This window comes from Schistocerca gregaria, chromosome 1 (assembly GCF_023897955.1).
Source record: "Schistocerca gregaria isolate iqSchGreg1 chromosome 1, iqSchGreg1.2, whole genome shotgun sequence".
Classification (NCBI taxonomy): Eukaryota; Metazoa; Arthropoda; class Insecta; order Orthoptera; family Acrididae; genus Schistocerca; species Schistocerca gregaria.
In genome coordinates, this window is record NC_064920.1 from 917,716,171 (window position 1) to 917,736,024 (window position 19,854).

The 19,854-nt window shown below is 40.1% G+C and overlaps 1 protein-coding gene across 1 annotated transcript in view; it reads right to left on the reverse strand.

Moving 5' to 3' along the window:
* LOC126275159 (DNA-directed RNA polymerase I subunit RPA1) overlaps positions 1 to 19,854 on the reverse strand; it is a 251,192-nt gene that overhangs the window by 74,521 nt on the left and 156,817 nt on the right. Inside the window, exon 26 of the mRNA XM_049977174.1 lies at positions 6,880 to 6,979. Coding sequence (XP_049833131.1) covers positions 6,880 to 6,979 — 100 coding nt within the window. The remainder of the gene's footprint in view (positions 1 to 6,879; positions 6,980 to 19,854) is intronic.

Here is a 19,854-nt window from a genome sequence, read left to right on the forward strand (position 1 = left end):
TTCTGTACTTTTTTTACATTTCCAATGACTTGAGGAATTTGTTTTCATTTGTCAAAAAATGATGAAGTGACATCACAGCCACTGAAGGAATACAGTAACAGAAAGTTTATCTTTCGATACTTGAGACAACTTGAAATTGAGGGTGCTGTAGACTATGACGTCTTGTCTTCCATTGCCTGGCTTCACTACAAAAATGTTGGGGGACAATGGGACTGAAGCAGTTAGAATCATGAACAAGTCAATGTCCTCCCCAATGACATTACAGAGTGCCAAACAATATCAACAGCAGTAGCTACAATTAGAGTATCGGTGTCCTCAGCGGTTTGCTTAGTAACGAAGCGCTCACCCTCAAGTTGTGCTATCAAATAAGCAAAAACAAACCCTAGGCCTTGGTTACTGACATTTCATTCAGCATGACGGCTGGTGCAGTATTTTGGTGATGCTTTGCAACTGTTCAGCTGATTTCACAGACCTATCAATTGTCACAACAGATTATCTTTCATACCAATGCTTGATGTAATCTGCATAATTCGTAATTATGTAAGAAAATAGTTCTTTTGCCTCCCATGCCACTCTATACAACAAAAATCATCCATCTACGACAAACTTTGCTTTTTCAAAGTCAACTGAATCTTGAATGGTATCAAACTACATGTGAACCAGAGCTTTTTTGTTTCCAACATCCCTAAATCATAAAGCATATAGGATATTGGGCCAGCTCATACTCAGAAAGTGCTGAAGCCCTTCATAGTACTTTCTGTGGAATGCTATTCTGCAAAAAAACCATTTCCCCATTGACAGGGACGACCTTGTTGTGCATTGTGGTCTTAGATGCCCTACACTTTAAAAGTAGGACTCTATATCTTCTCTGAAATTTTGCAGTTTAATACTCTCAAACATTTAGCCTATAAAATTTTTGCATAAGATTTGTGGATTATTATTGACTGATCTGGCCTTGTAACATTAACCAAAACGGCCTTGCTGTTGTGGCACTGAGAACGGCTGAAAGCAAGGGGAAACTATGGCCATAATTTTTCCCGTGGGAATGCAGCTTTACTGTATCGTTAAATGATGATGACATCCTCTTCAGTAAAATATTCCGGAGGTAAAATAGCCGCCCATTCGGATCTCCGGGCGGGGACTACTCAAGAGGACATTGTTATAAGGAGAAAGAAAACTGGCATTCTACGGATCGGAGCGTGGAATGTCAGATCCCTTAATCGGGCAGGTAGGTTAGAAAATTTAAAAAGGGAAATGGATAGGTTAAAGTTAGATATAGTGGGCATTAGTGAAGTTCGGTGGCAAGAGGAACAAGACTTCTGGACAGGTGAATACAGGGTTATAAATACAAAATCAAATATGGGTAATGCAGGAGTAGGTTTAGTAATGAATAAAAAAATAGGAGTGCGGGTAAGCTACTACAAACAGCATAGCAAACATATTATAGTGGCCAAGATAGACACGAAGCCCATGCCTACTACAGTAGTACAAGTTCATATGCCAACTAGCTCTGCAGATGACGAGGAAATTGAAGAAATGTATGATGAGATAAAAGAAAATATTCAGGTAGTGAAGGGAGACGAAAATTTAATAGTCATGGGTGACTGGAATTCGACAGTAGGAAAAGGGAGAGAAGGAAACATAGTAGGTGAATATGGATTGGGGCTAAGAAATGAAAGAAGAAGACGTCTGTTAGAATTTTGCACAAAGCCTAACTTAATCATAGCTAACACTTGGTTCAAGAATCATAAAAAAAAAGGTTGTATACATGGAAGAATCCTGGAGATACTAAAAGGTATCAGATAGATTATATAATGGTAAGACAGAGATTTAGGAACCAGGTTTTAAACTGTAAGACATTTCCAGGGGCAGATGTGGACTCTGACCACAATATATTGGTTATGAACTGTAGATTAAAATTGAAGAAACTGCAAAAACGTGGGAATTTGAGGAGATGGAACCTGGATAAACTGACTAAACCAGAGGTTGTACAGAGTTTCAGGGAGAGCATAAGGGAACAATTGACAGGAATGGGGGAAAGAAATACAGTAGACGAACAATGGGTAGCTTTGAGGGATGAAATAGTGAAGGCAGCAGAGGATCAAATAGGTAAAAAGACGAAGGCTAGTAGAAATCCTTTGGTAACAGAAGAAATATTGAATTCAATTGATGAAAGGAGAAAATATAAAAATGCAGTAAATGGCAGGCAAAAAGGAATACAAACATCTAAAAAATGAGATCGACAGGAAGTGCAAAATGGCTAAGCAGGCATAGCTAGAGGACAAATGTAAGGACGTGGAGGCTTATCTCACTAGGGGTAAGATAGATAGAGCCTACAGGAAAATTAAAGAGACCTTTGGAGAAAAGAGAGCCACTTGTATGAATATCAAGAGCTCAGATGGAAACCCAGTTCTAAGCAAAGAAGGGAAAGCAGAAAGGTGGAAGAAGTATATAGAGGGAGAATATAGAGGGTCTATACAAGGGCGATGTACTTGAGGACAATATTATGGAAATGGAAGAGGATGTAGATGAAGATGAAATGGAAGATACGATACTGTGTGAAGAGTTCGACAGAGCACTGAAAGACCTGAGTCGAAACAAGGCCCAGAGAGTAGACAACATTCCATTAGAACTACTGACGGTCTTGGGAGAGCCAGTCCTGACAAAAGTCTACCATCTGGAGAGCAAGATGTATGAGACAGGTGAAATACCCTCAGACTTCAAGAAGAATATAATAATTGCAATCCCGAAGAAAGCAGGTGTTGACAGATGTGAAAATCACCAAACTATCAGTTTAATAAGTCACAGCTGCTAAATAGTAACGCAAATTATTTACAGACGAATGGAAAAACTGGTAGAAGCCGACCTCGGGGAAGATCAGTTGGGATTCCGTAGAAATGTTTGAACACGTGAGGCAATACTGACCCTACGACTTATCTTAAAAGAAAGATTAAGGAAAGGCAAACCTACATTTCTAGCATTTGTAGACTTAGAGAAAGCTTTTGACAATAATTACTGGAATACTCTCTTTCAAATTCTAAAGGTGGCAGGGGTAAAATACAGGGAGCGAAAGGCTATTTACAAATTGTACAGATACCAGATGGCAGTTATAAGAGTTGAGGGGCATGAAAGGGAAGCAGCGGTTGGGAAGGGAGTGAGACAGGGTTGTAGCCTCTCCCCTATGTTATTCATTCTGTATATTCAGCAAGCAGAAAAGGAAACAAAAGAAAAATTTGGAGTAGGTATGGAGAAGAAACAAAAACTTTGAGGTTCACCGATGACATTGTAATTCTGTCAGAGACAGCAAAGGACTTGGAGGAGCAGTTGAACGGAATGGATATTGTCTTGAAAGGAGGATATAAGATGAACATCAACAAAAGCAAAATGAGGATAATGGAATGTAGTCGAATTAAGTCGGGTGATGCTGAGGGAATTAGATTAGGAAATGAGACACTTAAAGTAGTAAAGGAGTTTTGCTATTTGGCGAGCAAAATAACTGATGATGGTCGAAGTAGAGAGGATATAAAATGTAGACTGGCAATGGCAAGGAAAGCGTTTCTGAAGAAGAGAAATTTGTTAACATCGGGTATAGATTTAAGTGTCAGGAAGTCGTTTCTGAAAGCATTTGTATGGAGTGTAGCCATATATGAAAGTGAAACATGGACAATAAATAGTTTGGACAAGAAGAGAATAGAAGCTTTCGAAATGTGGTGCTACAGAAGAATGTTGAAGATTAGGTGGGTAGATCACATAATGAATGAGCGGGTACTGAATAGGATTGGGGAGAAGACGAGTTTGTGGCACAACTTGACTAGAAGAAGGGATCGGTTGGTAGGACATGTACTGAGGCATCAAGGAACCACAAATTTTGAATTGGAGGGCAGCGTGGAGGGTAAAAATCGTAGAGGGAGACCAAGAGATAAATACACTAAGCAGAATCAGAAGGATGTAGGTTGCAGTAGGTACTGGGAGATGAAGGAGCTTGCACAGGATAGATTAGCATGGAGAGCTGCGTCAAACCAGTCTCAGGACTGAAGACCACAACAACAACAGCATATAAGCCCTGATATTGCAGAGCCATTTTGTGGGCCATATAACCCATACTTGGCAACACTACAGATAGAACCAACAAAGTATGCAGATTGGAAGTACAACCGAAAATAACTATTTGAGCTGTACGGTTTCTAGGAATACTCATGGCTTGGTCAAAATAGCAGGTGGCCACATAAACATAAACAAGGGAGAACTTATAACATTCAATATACAAAGAGCAGAGGGGGAGCAAGCAGGTTATACACCTACATCCACGTTCAATGTTTCTGCAAAAGCAGAACTGACACATGGATCACCAATCCCTCCTGACGTCATGAGAATCATACTCCAATCATGTAAGATATTAAAATAAGAAAAACAAATGACAAGCTTTTCACAATGTAAAGCAAAGTAGAGTGCACAAAACATTTGCAGAGAGTCGCTGCACAATTGCTTGCCTAGTTTGGCAGTAGGTAGTTCAGACCCGACTTTTATTGGTATCTTATGCAACCACAGTACAAAACACACCACACCTTAAACTGCCACATATAGTGCCCGCAGTTTTGTGCAATACTAACTTAAGCTAGCCAACAAACGTGTATTTCTTTGTTCCAAGATGTTCCATGGCTGAGTCCAGCACTGCCGCAGGTGGCACCTGTCTTAGAGAGGCCATTCATCTGCCCACTGTTTGATATGGGCCTTGGCTGTAATTAACAAGTGCACTGTCACATTGTTGCATTTGTGCACAGGTGCATTTCTTTTTTTCCCCACAAATACATTCTTATGCTCACTCTCTTTCCAGAACGGGCTTTGTCAGATGTGTAATACCAGTAAAAGAAAATTGATTACTTTTTCAATATTTACATGCAAAAAATGAAGCTATTTCAAACTGTCTCTTATAAAATCATTCATCTGGATGTAATTCATCGTAAACAGCATTTATTACATAAATCTGCATTTTTGTCTCTTCTGTTCTGCATAAAACAATAGTTAAAAGAGCTTACCAGGTATTTCTTTAAAGAGATGTAATGCCCAATACCAGCCACTTCAAGGAATCAAACTACCTCCAAACTGAAAAAAAACATTTCTGGTTCCAACACAAGAAATATTGTCCCAAAAGCAAAAACAGTTACATTGCTATATGGACAAATCCTTCTTTTAGTACATTATGCGCAATATACCCCATTAACTGTCGATGCAGAAATGGTGTTGAGAGAGTTCTTTCACTAGACGGTGGGAGCAAGTCTGTTACTGTACAATAAAGATGCAAAAATCATTTACCAAAACTCTAAAATTAATGAGAAGCAAATATTAAATGACCTTTATTCTTGAAGGACAGTATTCTTATATTTTTTAATTAATAACTGTAGACATTGGATTGGGACATGAGAAATTCTCATTTTGCAATAAATACGAATTCTGCCTTAAAATGCTTAAAAGGCAAGAGATCTAAAAAATGCTATTTGATAACAAATTGTATACAGATGAAGTATTTTATGAGAGTTTGAAATAGCTTCGTTTTGTAATGTAACAAATTTTTGGTTACTGGTATTGCACGTCATTTTGAAAAGCCCAATTTCAAAAGATAATATGCATAATGCAAAATAAAACATGCATAATCGCAATGAATTACCATTGTTTCTGATGCTGTGATGCCATGCATCATGGACAGCTGAATGGTCCGTATAAGTTACAAGCCACATAATTCACCATAATAGTCAGCCGTGGGATCAAACATGTTAAAACAAAGAAACACATATGTCTGCCTGCTAGCTAAAGTTCAGAAGTTGGTATAATGCGGACACATTTAATGTGGCAGTTTTAAGCTGCGAGTGTATTGAACTGTGGTTGTGCCAAATACTGGCAGATTTCAGTCTTTAATGTGAAGAGCCTAATCCTGGTGTATCATTGAGTTTCATTACACACACAACACCAGAAGGGATCAGCAATTCCAATGAGCATGTGTTGCTTCTGCTTTTGTAGAAATTCAGGACACAGGCGTATCCTGCTGCCCTGCGACAGGGCTCATTTCCCCACACCGCTTCTGCCCCTTCTGGCAATCATAATTGTAGTTTCTTCACACAGGCTGCTGACTGCCAGTTTAGTGTCCACACTCTGCACAATGCTGACTGGAAAACAAAGTCTATCAAACCTATTTCAAGTATGCCTGTATTATTCCCCTAACATGTGATGAGATATATTTTCTTTTCTGCTCCTAGACTAAGTGCCTTGTTTATTCTATCCCTGAAACTTTCAAGTACAGGTCATACGGCTATCAATGCCCATGAAATGGCAAATTAATATTCTGCAGACTTTGTGGTTATTGAACTGTGTGAACAGAGAAAAATAATGTCGAGAAACAGCTGCAGGAAAATGCTATCACTTTTTACCAGAAACAGTCATTTGTTGAAAGCCAGAACAGAGCCAAAAGAAAAAAGAAGCAAAGACTATTCCAGGAAACAGCTGTTGCAGTTTTTGCAAAAGTAAACATTCCAGCCAAAATGCTCCCCAATAACCACTTTTTTTTTAACAATCAATTGCAGAACACTATTTCATCTTCAGGCATGTAGTGTTCCAATCTCTTACATTTGCATCTCATCATTTACAAATAAAAAAAAGTAGAGATGCCAATTTTGTTAAAAATAGATAGCTCCCTATTATTAATGCCTAAAAAATTATTTCCAAGAGCAAAATATCAAAAGTGAATTCCGATCCACACGTTATAGTATGGCCAGATAACCTACAGTCAAATTAATAGCTGGAAAATAATCACCAAAACCATGAGCTTTAAACTCGATGTTCACTTGCAAATTCCAATAGCTATTTTTAATACAGCAGAATCCATACCTCTAATGAAATCTTCCTCCTCTTCTTCAGGTTCATCATAATCCTGATTTTCATTACGTCGACCTCTTGATCTTGCCATGGTAGCATCATCATCATCTCCCTGTAAAGAGGGTCTCAAGCAGTTATTAAAAATGTTTGCATTATTTCACTACAATTATACATAAAAAGACATCTGCAGGGGGTCCTTAAAGAGAGGATTACTATACAATTAAAAGTAGATAACTATCTCTCTCTCTCTCTCTCTCTCTCTCTCTCTCTCTCTCTCTCTCTCTCTCTCTCCCCCTCTCTCTCTCTCACACACACACACACACACACACACACACACACACAAGAAACATATTTGTGAAAATAAAGACAAACTAATCACCCAATGCAGCCACAGTAGTGTACAGTTTTAACACTATTACAGTCAAGAAGATGATTTATGAAAGCAATGTGGCACATGTTAATCATAGGATGAGAGAAGGAATATTTAAATGGAACATACTGTATGCAAGGTCATTTTGGTTGGTGTTACAAGGCCAAATCAGTCCCAGACTACTGCCCCTGCAACTACGAAAAAGGTTGTTAAGTTGGTACTGCAAATGGCTGAAAGCATGGGGAAACTACAGCCTTAATTTTTTCCGAGGGCATCCAGCTCTACTATATGGTTAAATGGTGATGCCATCATCTTGGGTAAAATATTCCACATGTAAAACAGTCACCCATTCCAATCTCTGGGTGGGAACTTCTCAGGACATCATCATCAGGAAAAACAAAAGTGGTTTTCTACACATCAGTGTGTGGAATGTTGGGCAGATAGGTTAGAAAATTTAAAACAGGAAATCGATAGTTTAGAATTAGATATAGAGGTAATTAGTGAAGTTCAGTGGCAGGAAAAACAGAACTTATGGTCAGGTGAATATAGAGTTACAAATATGAAATCAAATAGGTGTAGTGCAATAGTAGGTTGAACAATGAATAAGATAATACGAATGCTTATTAGCTACAATGAACAGCATAGTGAATGTGTTATTGTAGCCAAGATAGACAGGAAGCTTACACTCACCACAGTATCTCCGGTTCATACGCCAATTAGCTTTGCAGCTGGTGAAGCTGGTGAAGAGATTAAAGAAACGTTTATATGGATTATATCATGGTAATCCAGCCAAATGAAGTGGGCAAAAGGAATACTAATGTCTCAAAAACTGGACTGACAGAAAATGCAAAATGACTAAGCAGGAAAGGCTATAGGACAAATATAAGGATACAGAAGCATATATCATTAGAGGAAAGAAAAATTACAGAGGCCTTTGGAGAAAAGAGAAGCAGCTTCATGAATATCAAGAGCTCTGATGGAAAAATAGATCTAAGCAAAGAGGGGAAAGTTGAAGGGAGGAAGGATTAAACAGAGGGTCTCTACAAGGGAGATGTACTTGAAGGCAGTATTATAGAAATGGAAGAGCACATAGATGAAGACGAGATGGAAGATATGATATTGCAAGAGGAATTTGACAGAGCACTGAAAAGCCTACACCAGAACACGGTTCCAGGAGTAGGTGACATTCCACCAGATCTACTAATAACCTTAGCAGAGTCAGCCACAATAAAACTTTGTCATCTGGTGTGCAAGACGTATTGGCATGTGAAATACCGCCATACTTCAAGAAGAATCTAATAATTCCAATTTCAAAGAAAGCAGATGCAGACAGGCGAGAATTTTACCGAACTATCACTTTAGTAGAAACGTTTGCAAAATGCAAACATGAATTCTTTACAGAAGAATAGAAAAACTGGTAGAAGCCAACCTCAGTAAAAATCAGTTTGGGTTTCGGAGAAATGCGGGAACATGCAACAAAACACTGGCTCTACGACTTCTCTTAGAAGATAGGTTTAGGAAAGACAAACCTATGTTTATAGCATTAGGAAGCTTCGAGAAAGTTCTTAACAATATTGACCAGAATAATTTCTTTGAAATCCTGAAGATATCAAGGGTAAAATACAAGGAGCAAAATGTTATTTACAGCTTATACAGAAACCACATGGCACTTATTTAAGAGTCAAGTGGCATGAAAAAGAAGCAGTAGTTGAAAATGGAGTGAAACAGTGTCGTACACTATCGCTGATGTCATTCAATCTGTACACCGAGCAAGCAATAAAGGAAACCAAAGAAAAATTTGGATTAGGAATTAAACATCAGGGAGAAGAAATAAAAACTTTAAGCATTGCCGATGTCATTGTAATTGTGTCAGACAAAAGCAAAACAGGGACAATGAAATGTAGATGAATTAAATCACATGATGCTGACAGAATTAGAGTAGGAAATGAAACACTAAAAGTAGTAGATGAATTTTGTTATGTGAGTAGCAAAATAACTGATGATGGCCGAAGTAAGGAGGATATAAAATGTAAAATGGCAATAGCAAGAAAAAGCATTTCTGAAGAAGAGGAATTTGCTAATATAGAATATAGAATTAAGTGTTAGGAAGTATTTTCTGAAAGTATTTGTATGGAATGCAGCCATGTATGGAAGTGAAGCATGGGTAATAAACAGTTTAGACAAGAAGAGAATAGAAGCTTTACAAATTTGGCGTTACAGAAGAATGCCGCAGAACAGATGGGTAGATCACATAACTAATGAGGAGATACTGAATAGAGTTGGAGAGACAAGACATCTGTGCACAATCTGATTAGAAGAAGGGATTGGTTGATAGAATACATTCTGAGACATCAAGGGATATCCATTTTGTACTGGAGGGAAGCGTGGAGGTTAAAAATTGCACAGAGAGAGACAAAGAGATAAATACAGTTGGCAGATTCAGAAGGATGTGGGGTGCAGTAGTTATTAAGAGATGAGAGGTTTGCACAGAAAGAGAAGCACTGAGAACTGCATCACACCAGTCTTCAGGCTGAATATCACAACACACCCTGTACGAAAGCTGATATTACCTGTAAGGATCAGAATGAAAAATGTGGGAAATGAAATGGAATAATAAGAAAGGGATGCAAATTAAAGTAACGAAAGAGAAAATGTGAAGGAAAGAGAGAGAAGTGTTACAGGTCACTTGAACAGGTAATTTTCAGTACACAAAAATAAAAGCACAAGAGCACTTGTCATGAAACAGTACTATAAGATGCACAAGATACTCAGTAATTGATGAAACACAGCAGTAATTTTGAGACAGAAGAATGACATTCATTAGCTATCTCACTACTATCACTACTACAGTTTCGATAGTTATACAATAAAACATGTTTAACTTAGGCACTAAAAACCCACTTGACAATGACAGAATAAGATGGCATTATGAGTCCATGTGAAAATATAATCAACTGTGGCTGCAGCCACAGAAGTTAGTGAGAATGAATTTTGTTATGAGCTGTCAACAATGCCTGAATGGAAAAATAAGATAGGTAAATACAACAAACATGTCATAATAAAATAATATTAATGAATAGGGTCAAAAACAAGAAATATCAGACGAGAATATGTCAGGAAATGAATACAGAAAGAACAACAGGGCACAGAAGTTTATTAGTAAAAAGTGGTAGGAACAGAGATTTGGGCAGTAAAGCCAGCAGGATGAATAGCAGTAAGAGTAGCAGTAGTTTAACTATTCTAGAAAATACAATATTCTCATTTGATTACGGTCTGTAAATATCCTCAAGAAGGCATAGAATCTAGTCATGGCTACAAATTGTGTGAACTAGTCTGATAAAGAGCCCAAGATTAACTGCTGATTTACACACTGTTTTTACAACTATCCTCAATCCAATGTTAATTCTTTATGGTTAGTAATTTCCCTTCCATTATTTAAAGTCAGTGAAAGAAAATTTATAGTAAATTTACTATAAAGTTAATATTGGTCGACACTCTCACAAAGGAAATGCCTAAGTGTCAAAATGTAATTATCAGTTCCAAATCATTGTAACAGAAACTTAGAAAGGCTAAAATGAGATTTGCTGGTGCACAGTAGTTCCTCTGAGGAATCTTAATTTGTGTTATTTACAAACTGCAGCTGCTGATTCACTCATTGATATATATGAATATATTTTTCCTAAACAATGAGTAAATTTAGTGTATAATTTTTGCACAGTGTTAAAGGACATACATCACCCAATTAATTCACTTTTACTTCTGTTTGTTTCACTATGCAGCACACTAATTACTTACAAATAATTCTGCAGAAAAATAAGATAATTGAATATTCTTGATCAGTTTATCTTAACGATACAAATTCCGAACAGTCGTGAAAACTCTCACAAAGCAAGATAGCCAAGTGTTTGCCCATTACAAATTCATGAACACACAATGCATGTCAAGGATTTAAATAGGGAACAACCTTTCAAAATACGACAAACAATAGAAACTGGACAAAATGGGGCATCATGCTGCTTAAAGACATTTATACCCACGTACGAGGTGCGACAATGAAGTAATGAGACTGATTTTCCTTGCAAGATGTGGCAACTCTGCAGGCTTGCGTAGGCACAATATCTTTGACCTCTGTTTATAAACTATTCTAGTCCAAGTGGCACAGTGATGCAACTGCTCAGTCGTGAGTTGTGCTGTAATAAGTTAACACGTCTTTGTGTCTCTCGTCACGGAAATAGAATCGCATAATATTGCGCAACAGTATGCCATTTCTTTTTGCGTTAAATTGGGTGAAAACATGACAACAACTTACGGTAAGCTTCAGAAGGCTTTTGGAGATAAGGTTATATCCAGAGCATCGGCATAAAATGTTTACTGAAGGCAGAATGAATGTTGAAGATGAAGATCGCAGTAGATGACCATCAAGCTCACAGACGGATGTCAACTTGGCCAGGGTGCATGAAATCTTACAATCTGATCGAAGATTATCTGTGAAAATGATTGCAGAAGAACTGAACATCAATTGAGAAATGCCTCGTCTAATAATAACAGAAGATCTTGATATGAGAAAGATTTGCGCAAAACTGGTCCCCAAAAAACTCACACCACCACCACAACAGCGAGAAACACAGAAAAATGTGGCAGCCAATCTATTAGCACAAACGGAAATCGATCCTGAATTGTTGAGCCGCGTTATCACTGGTGATGAAATTTGTTTTTTTCAGTATGATCCAGAGACAAAATGCCAAAGTTCGCAATGGTGCTCAAAAGGATCACCTAGACCAAAAAAAAGCTCGCATGTCAACGGAAGAAGTGAAATGCATGCTCGTGTACTTCTTTGATTCCAAGGGAATTGTTCATGAAGAGTGGGTGCCTTTTGGACAAACAGTTAAACAATGTTACTACAAAGAAATTTTAGAAAGACTTTGTAAAAGAGTTCTTCGTATCCATGCCGACATTGCTGATAATTGGATTCTGTATCACAATAATGCACCATCCCATACTGCTCTGTCAGTACAGCAATTTTTAACCTCAAAACAAAATTCAGTACTGCTACAGCCACCTTATTCACCAGATATCGCTCCGTGCGAGTTTTTTCTGTTCCCAAGAATCAAAATGGCAGTCAAGGGACACCATTTTCAAACAAAAAGATGTCCAAAAAGCTGTGACGATGGTCTTGGAGGATATTACAGAAGATGAGTTCCAGAAATGTTAACATCAATGACAAAAGCACTGGAACAAGTGTGTGTAATCGGAAGGGAACTACTTTGAAGGAGAGAACGCTAAATTTGACTAAAATGGTAAGCAACATTTTTTTTTTTTTTTCGCTTCAGACTCATTACTTCATTGTCACACCTCATAATATGGCACATACTTTTATATTAGAAAAGTGAAACAGTTAACAAATTCTTTAAAAATGAATTCTGTGCCTAAAATTTTCATAATCCCCTTAAAAATGGAGGATGATGATCTGCAATCCTGTCCAGTGACAGGATTGCGCAAAACAAAGTTTTCCTAAATCTAAGGGGGCCTCATTGCTTGTGAGATGTTAAAGAGTTACCTCACAGCCACCTACAAACGGCGTTCAAAAAGTTTTGCACAGTTATCTCTATTTTTTTTTATTTTTTGCAGGAGGAGAATGAAATGTTTTTGAACATACTTGGAAGATGTAGCTCTAAGTTGGTATATTAAAGTATTTTCTTTTATTTACAGGTGAGCCATAATTGACCAAGAAGTAGATGTCAGGTTGCAACTATGGTCAGTGATGGAGTTCCTCTTCAAGACCAGCCATGACTCTGCCACATCGATTGACAGGAAGTTGCTCCCTGTTTATGGGGAGGACACAGTGGATCGCAGCAGTATCCAGCGATGATTGCAGAGATTTAAAGAAGGTGATTTCTCTCAAATGGACAATCCACAAAGCAGTAGACCATCGAGGGCAGTGAGCGATGTGAATAAGGAGACCAGTGATCAAATCATCCAAAATGACAGATGTGTGATGACATGACAGCTTGCTGAAATAACTAGTTTGTCATTGGGTAGTTTGGTATCACTGTTACAGTCACTAGGGTACAGAAAAATCTGTGTACATTGGGTGCCTACACTACTGGCCACTAAAATTGCTACACCACGAAGATGACATGCTACAGACGCGAAATTTAACCCACAGGAAGATGATGCTGTGATATTCAAATGATTAGCTTTTCAGAGCATTCACACAAGGTTGGCACTGGTGGCAACACCTACAATGTGCTGACATGAGGAAAGTTTCCAACCAATTTCTCATACACAAACAGCAGTTGACCGGTGTTGCCTAGTGAAACGTTGTGACACCTTGTGTTAGGAGGAGAAATGCTTACCATCACATTTCCAACTTTGATAAAGGTTGGATTGAGGCCTATAGCGATTGTGGTTTATCGTATCACAACACTGCTGTTCGCATTGGTCGACATCCAATGACTATTAGCAGAATATGGAATCGGTGTGTTAAGGAGGGTAATAGGGAACGCCATGTTGGATCCCAACGGCCTCATATCACTAGCAATCGAGATGACAGGCATTTTATCCACATGGCTGTAACCGATCATGCAGCCATGTCTTGATCCCCGAGTCAACAGATGGAGATGTTTGCAAGACAACAACCATCTGCACGAACAGTTAGACAACATTTGCAGCATCATGGACTATCAGCTCGGAGACCATGGCTGCAGTTACCCTTGATGCTGCATCACAAACAGGAGTGCCTGTGATGGTGTACTCAATGATGAACCTGGGTGCACGAATGGCAAAACGTCATTTTTTCAGATGAATCCAGGTTCTGTTTACAGCATCACAATGGTCGCATCCATGTTTGGTGACATTGCGGTGAACGCACATTGGAAACGTGTATTAGTCATCACCATACTGGCGTATCACCCAGCGTGATGGCATGGGGTGGCATTGGTTACAAGTCTCGGTCACCTCTTGTTCGCATTGACAGCACTTTGAACAGTGGACATTACATTTCAGATGTGTTACAACACGTGGCTCTACCCTTCATTCAATCCCTGGAAAACCCTACATTTCAGCAGGATAATGCACGACCGCATGTTGCAGGGCCTATATGGGCCTTTCTGTATACAGAAAATGTTCGCCTGCTGCCCTGGCCTCCATCTCTCTCGCCAATTGAAAACGCCTGGTCAATGGTGGCCAAGCAACTGACTTGTCATGATACGCCAGTCACTACTCTCGATGAACTGTGATACCGTGTTCAAACTGCATGGGCAGCTGTATCTGTACACGCCATCCAAGCTCTGTTTGACTCAATGCCCAGGCGTATCAAGGCCATTATTACAGCCAGAGGTGGTTGTTCTGGGTACTGATTTCTCAGGATCTTTGCACCCAAACAACGTGAAAATGCAATCACATGTCACTTCTAGTATAAGATATTTGTCCAATGAATACCCGTTTATCATCTGCATTTCATCTTGGTGTAGCAATTTTAATGTCCAGTAGTGTAGGTTACTGAGAAGAGGAATGAAAATGATAAGGAAGAATGTGTGCGAGACCTTTACTGAAGACTGGAAACAGTGTTTTGACGGCTTCATTACCCAGGATCAAACATGGTTGTTTTTGTCTGAACCTGAGAGCAAAACTCAATCCATAGAGTTGTGTCATCCAGGTTCCCCTCGGAAGAAGAAACCGAGACTTCCACGAACAGCAGGCTGAAAGGTGATGGCCTCCTTCTTCTGGAATCAGTGTGGTGTCATTTTCATTGACTTTTTGGAACAAGGCTCCACAATTAATCAGACTGTTATTGTTTGTCATTGGACAAGCTGCGACATGCTGTCAAGACCATACGCATGACACAGGAGAAAATCAGGAACATGGGTTGGAAAATTGTTCCTCATCCTACCTACAGCCCGGACGCGACTCCGTCAGATTTTTACCTCTTTGGTCATCTGAAGGCCCACCTGCACGGTAAAACATTTGATAGTGAGAAAGACCTTATTTCCTATGTCAAGCAATGGTGTAAAAGTCAATCCCTTTGAATTTTACCAAAGTGCATTTACATCATGGAAAGAACACTGAGCCAGATGTGTCACAGCTGATTGAGGCTATATTGAGTAGGCTCAATGTATAGCTAAACGTTCCAAGTATGTTCACCAAAAATTTCGATCTCCTCCTTGAAAGAAAACCTTAGAGATAACTGTGCAAAACTGAGCTACTTTCCTAAGTTTGTATGTCCCGTGTATGATATGCCTGCCTTGTATTTGGGGTAAGGATGACTCGTTGGTCATACAGCCTCAGTCTGTAGTTAATCACTGAATGGAAGAGATCCTTATAAAACTGCAGGCGATATAAATCTGCTGTGTTTTGCTCTCCATCGTTTCTTGTACTTCTACAATCTGAGTTATGGGGTTTAAATTTCTGGAGGCTTCTAACTTCCTAATATATGGCAGGCAGAAATACCAAATGAAACACAGGAAGATCACATAATTATTAAAATCTGGAAATATTTTTCCGTGGGTGCACAAGTAAGTAAATTTACCCACATCCGCCACACCTATGAGTGTGCGTGCTCCCCCCCCCCCCCCCCCCCCCTCCTCCCACACCCAACCACTCACATGAGCATGTGCATATGTGCTCGAGATCCTACATCATGTACTCTATCCCAGGATCACATTGCAGCAGGTAGATTAAGGTGTAGTGGGGATTGTGGCGAGGGGAGTGAGTAGAGGGACAGATAGCTCGGAAGCACCCAGACGGAGGCTGCAGGAGAGGGGTGGAAATTATATATATATAAAGTCGGCATTCATAAGAGATCAGTCAAACACCAAGAATGCCTGAGGATGGTAAGAAGTCAGCTTGCCGAAATATCATGCCTTTTGGATGATGCTACTCGGCTGAACACCCGAGAAATATTCAAGCTCAAAGGAAGGCAGCAGGTTTGTTGGCTAGGAGAAATGTAGGGTGGAGAAATGTAGGGTCCCCCTGAATAGGTCAGGCGTGCACTACACGCCGGAAGCGGCTACGAGGGTAGCGGAGTACGTGTGGAGTGCACATGGGGTTTTTTTAGGTTAGAGAATTCCCTCCCTAGGCCCGACAAGACGCCTCCTGAGACGCGTCAAGGCAGGAGTAGGCAAAATGCAACAAGGAATAACAATATTAATGTGCTAATAGTAAACTGCAGAAGCGTCTATAGAAAGGTCCCAGAACTGCTCTCATTAATAAACGGTCACAACGCCCATATAGTACTAGGAACAGAAAGTTGGCTGAAACCAGACGTAAACAGTAATGAAATCCTAAACTCTGATTGGAATGTATACCGCAGAGATAGGCTGGACAGTGAAGGGGGAGGCGTGTTTATAGCGATAAGAAGTGCAATAGTATCGAAGGAAATTGACGGAGATTCGAATTGTGAAATGATTTGGGTGAAGGTCACGGTTAAAGCAGGCTCAGACATGGTAATTGGATGTCTCTATAGGCCCCCAGGCTCAGCAGCTGTTGTGGCTCAGCACCTGAAGAATAATTTGGAAAATATTTCGAGTAGATTTCCCCACCATGTTATAGTTCTGGGTGGAGATTTTAATTTGCCGGATATAGACTGGGAGACTCAAACGTTCATAACGGGTGGCAGGGACAAAGAATCCAGTAAAATATTTTTAAGTGCTTTATCTGAAAACTACCTTGAGCAGTTAAACAGAAAACCGACTCGTGGCGATAATATATTAGACCTTCTGGTGACAAACAGACCCGAACTATTTGAATCAGTTAATGCAGAACAGGGAATCAGCGATCATAAAGCGGTTACTGCGTCGATGATTTCAGCCGTAAATAGAAATATTAAAAAAGGTAGGAAGATTTTTCTGTTTAGCAAAAGTGACAAAAAGCAGATTACAGAGTACCTGACGGCTCAACACAAAAGTTTTGTCTCAAGTGCAGATAGTGTTGAGGATCAGTGGACAAAGTTCAAAACCATGGTACAATATGCGTTAGATGAGTATGTGCCAAGCAAGATCGTAAGAGATGGGAAAGAGCCACCGTGGTACAACAACCGAGTTAGAAAACTGCTGCGGAAGCAAAGGGAACTTCACAGCAAACATAAACATAACCAAAGCCTTGCAGTCAAACAAAAATTACGCGAAGCGAAATGTAGTGTGAGGAGGACTATGCGAGAGGCTTTCAATTAATTCGAAAGTAAAGTTCTATGTACTGACTTGGCAGAAAATCCTAAGAAATTTTGGTCCTATGTCAGAGCGGTAGGTGGATCAAAACAAAATGTCGAGACACTCTGTGACCAAAATGGTACTGAAATAGAGGATGACAGACTAAAGGCCGAAATACTAAATGTCTTCTTCCAAAGCTGTTTCACAGACGAAGACTACAGTGTGCTTCCTTCTCTAGATTGTCGCACAGTTGACAAAATGGTAGATGTCGAAGTAGACGACAGACGGATAGAGAAACAATTAAAATCGCTCAAAAGAGGAAAGGCCGCTGGTCCTGATGGGATACCAGTTCGATTTTACACAGAGTACGCGAAGGAACCTGCCCCCCTTCTTGCAGCGGTGTACCGTAGGTCTCTAGAAGAGCGAAGCGTTCCAAAGGATTGGAAAAGGGCACAGGTCATCCCCGTTCTCAAGAAGGGACGTCGAACAGATGTGCAGAACTATAGACCTATATCTCTAACGTCGATCAGTTGTAGAATTTTGGAACACGTATTATGTTCGAGTATAATGTCTTTTCTGGAGACTAGAAATCTACTCTGTAGGAATCAGCATGGGTTTCGAAAAAGACGATCGTGTGAAACCCAGCTCGCGCTATTCGTCCACGAGACTCAGAGGGCCTTAGACACGGGTTCACAGGTAGATGCCGTGTTTCTTGACTTCCGCAAGGCGTTTGACACAGTTCCCCATAGTCGTTTAATGAACAAAGTAAGAGCATACGGACTATCAGATCAATTGTGTGATTGGATTGAGGAGTTCCTAGATAACAGAACGCAGCACGTCATTCTCAATGGAGAGAAGTCTTCCGAAGTAAGAGTGATTTCAGGTGTGCCGCAGGGGAGTGTCATAGGACCGTTGCTATTCACAATATACATAAATGACCTGGTGGATGACATCGGAAGTTCACTGAGGCTTTTTGCGGATGATGCTGTGGTGTATCGAGAGGTTGCAACAATGGAAAATTGTACTGAAATGCAGGAGGATCTGCAGCGAATTGACGCATGGTGCACGGAATGGCAATTGAATCTCAATGTAGCGAAGTGTAATGTGATGCGAATACATAGAAAGATAGGTCCCTTATCATTTAGCTACAAAATAGCAGGTCAGCAACTGGAAGCAGTTAATTCCATAAATTATCTGGGAGTACGCATTAGGAGTGATTTAAAATGGAATGATCATATAAAGTTGATCGTCGGTAAAGCAGATGCCAGACTGAGATTCATTGGAAGAATCCTAAGGAAATGCAATCCGACAACAAAGGAAGTAGGTTACAGTACGCTTGTTCGCCCAATGCTTGAATACTGCTCAGCAGTGTGGGATCCGCACCAGGTAGGGTTGATAGAAGAGATAGAGAAGATCCAACGGAGAGCAGCGCGCTTCGTTACAGGATCATTTAGTAATTGCGAAAGCGTTACGGAGATGATAGATAAACTCCAGTGGAAGACTCTGCAGGAGAGACGCTCAGTAGCTCGGTACGGGCTTTTGTTGAAGTTTCTAGAACATACCTTCACCGAAGAGTCAAGCAGTATATTGCTCCCTCCTACGTATATTTCGCGAAGAGACCATGAGGATAAAATCAGAGAGATTAGAGCCCACACAGAAGCATACCGACAATCCTTCTTTCCACGTACAATACGAGACTGGAATAGAAGGGAGAACCGATAGAGGTACTCAGGGTACCCTCCGCCACACACCGTCAGGTGGCTTGCGGAGTACGGATGTAGATGTAGATGTAGGAATTTGAGAGGGACAGAGTGACAGATGAAAGGGCTAGGCTTATGCTGCACATGTGCCGAATAGAGTATGGTATGCTCAGCTCCATGTTGTGCCACTGGGTGGTGACCATTCATTATGCTGGACAGTCGGTTGGTTGTCATATTGATATAAAAAGTTAGCAGTGACTGAAGCAGAGTTGGTATACAACATAACTGGGGTGCTCTGTGGTGCTTAATAAAGGTGATGTGGAGACATGGATTCAGAGGGAGTGAAAGACAGAGGAACGAGTAACTGTTGGGTGGATGTTGTGGAGGCAGAGGGGTAAATGGAGACCAAGGAAATCAGAATTACAGGAGCAAAGAATGTATTTCAAGGGTAACTTCCATCTGCATTGCTCAAAAATGCTGGTGGTGGAGGGGATGATCCAGATGGCCCAAGTTGTTAACCAGCCATTGAAATTGAGTATGGTGTGCTCAGCTCCATGTTGTGCCACTGGGTGGTGACCATTCATTACGCTGGACACTCGGTTGGTTGTCATATTGATAAAAAAGTTAGCAGTGACTGAAGCAGAGTTGGTATACAACATAATTGCTTTCACAGGTGGCCCTGCCTGGTAGGATAAGCCTTTGACAGGACTGGAGTAAGACGTGGTTGGTGGGTGGATTGGGAAGGTCTTGCAACTGGATTTCTCACAGACAT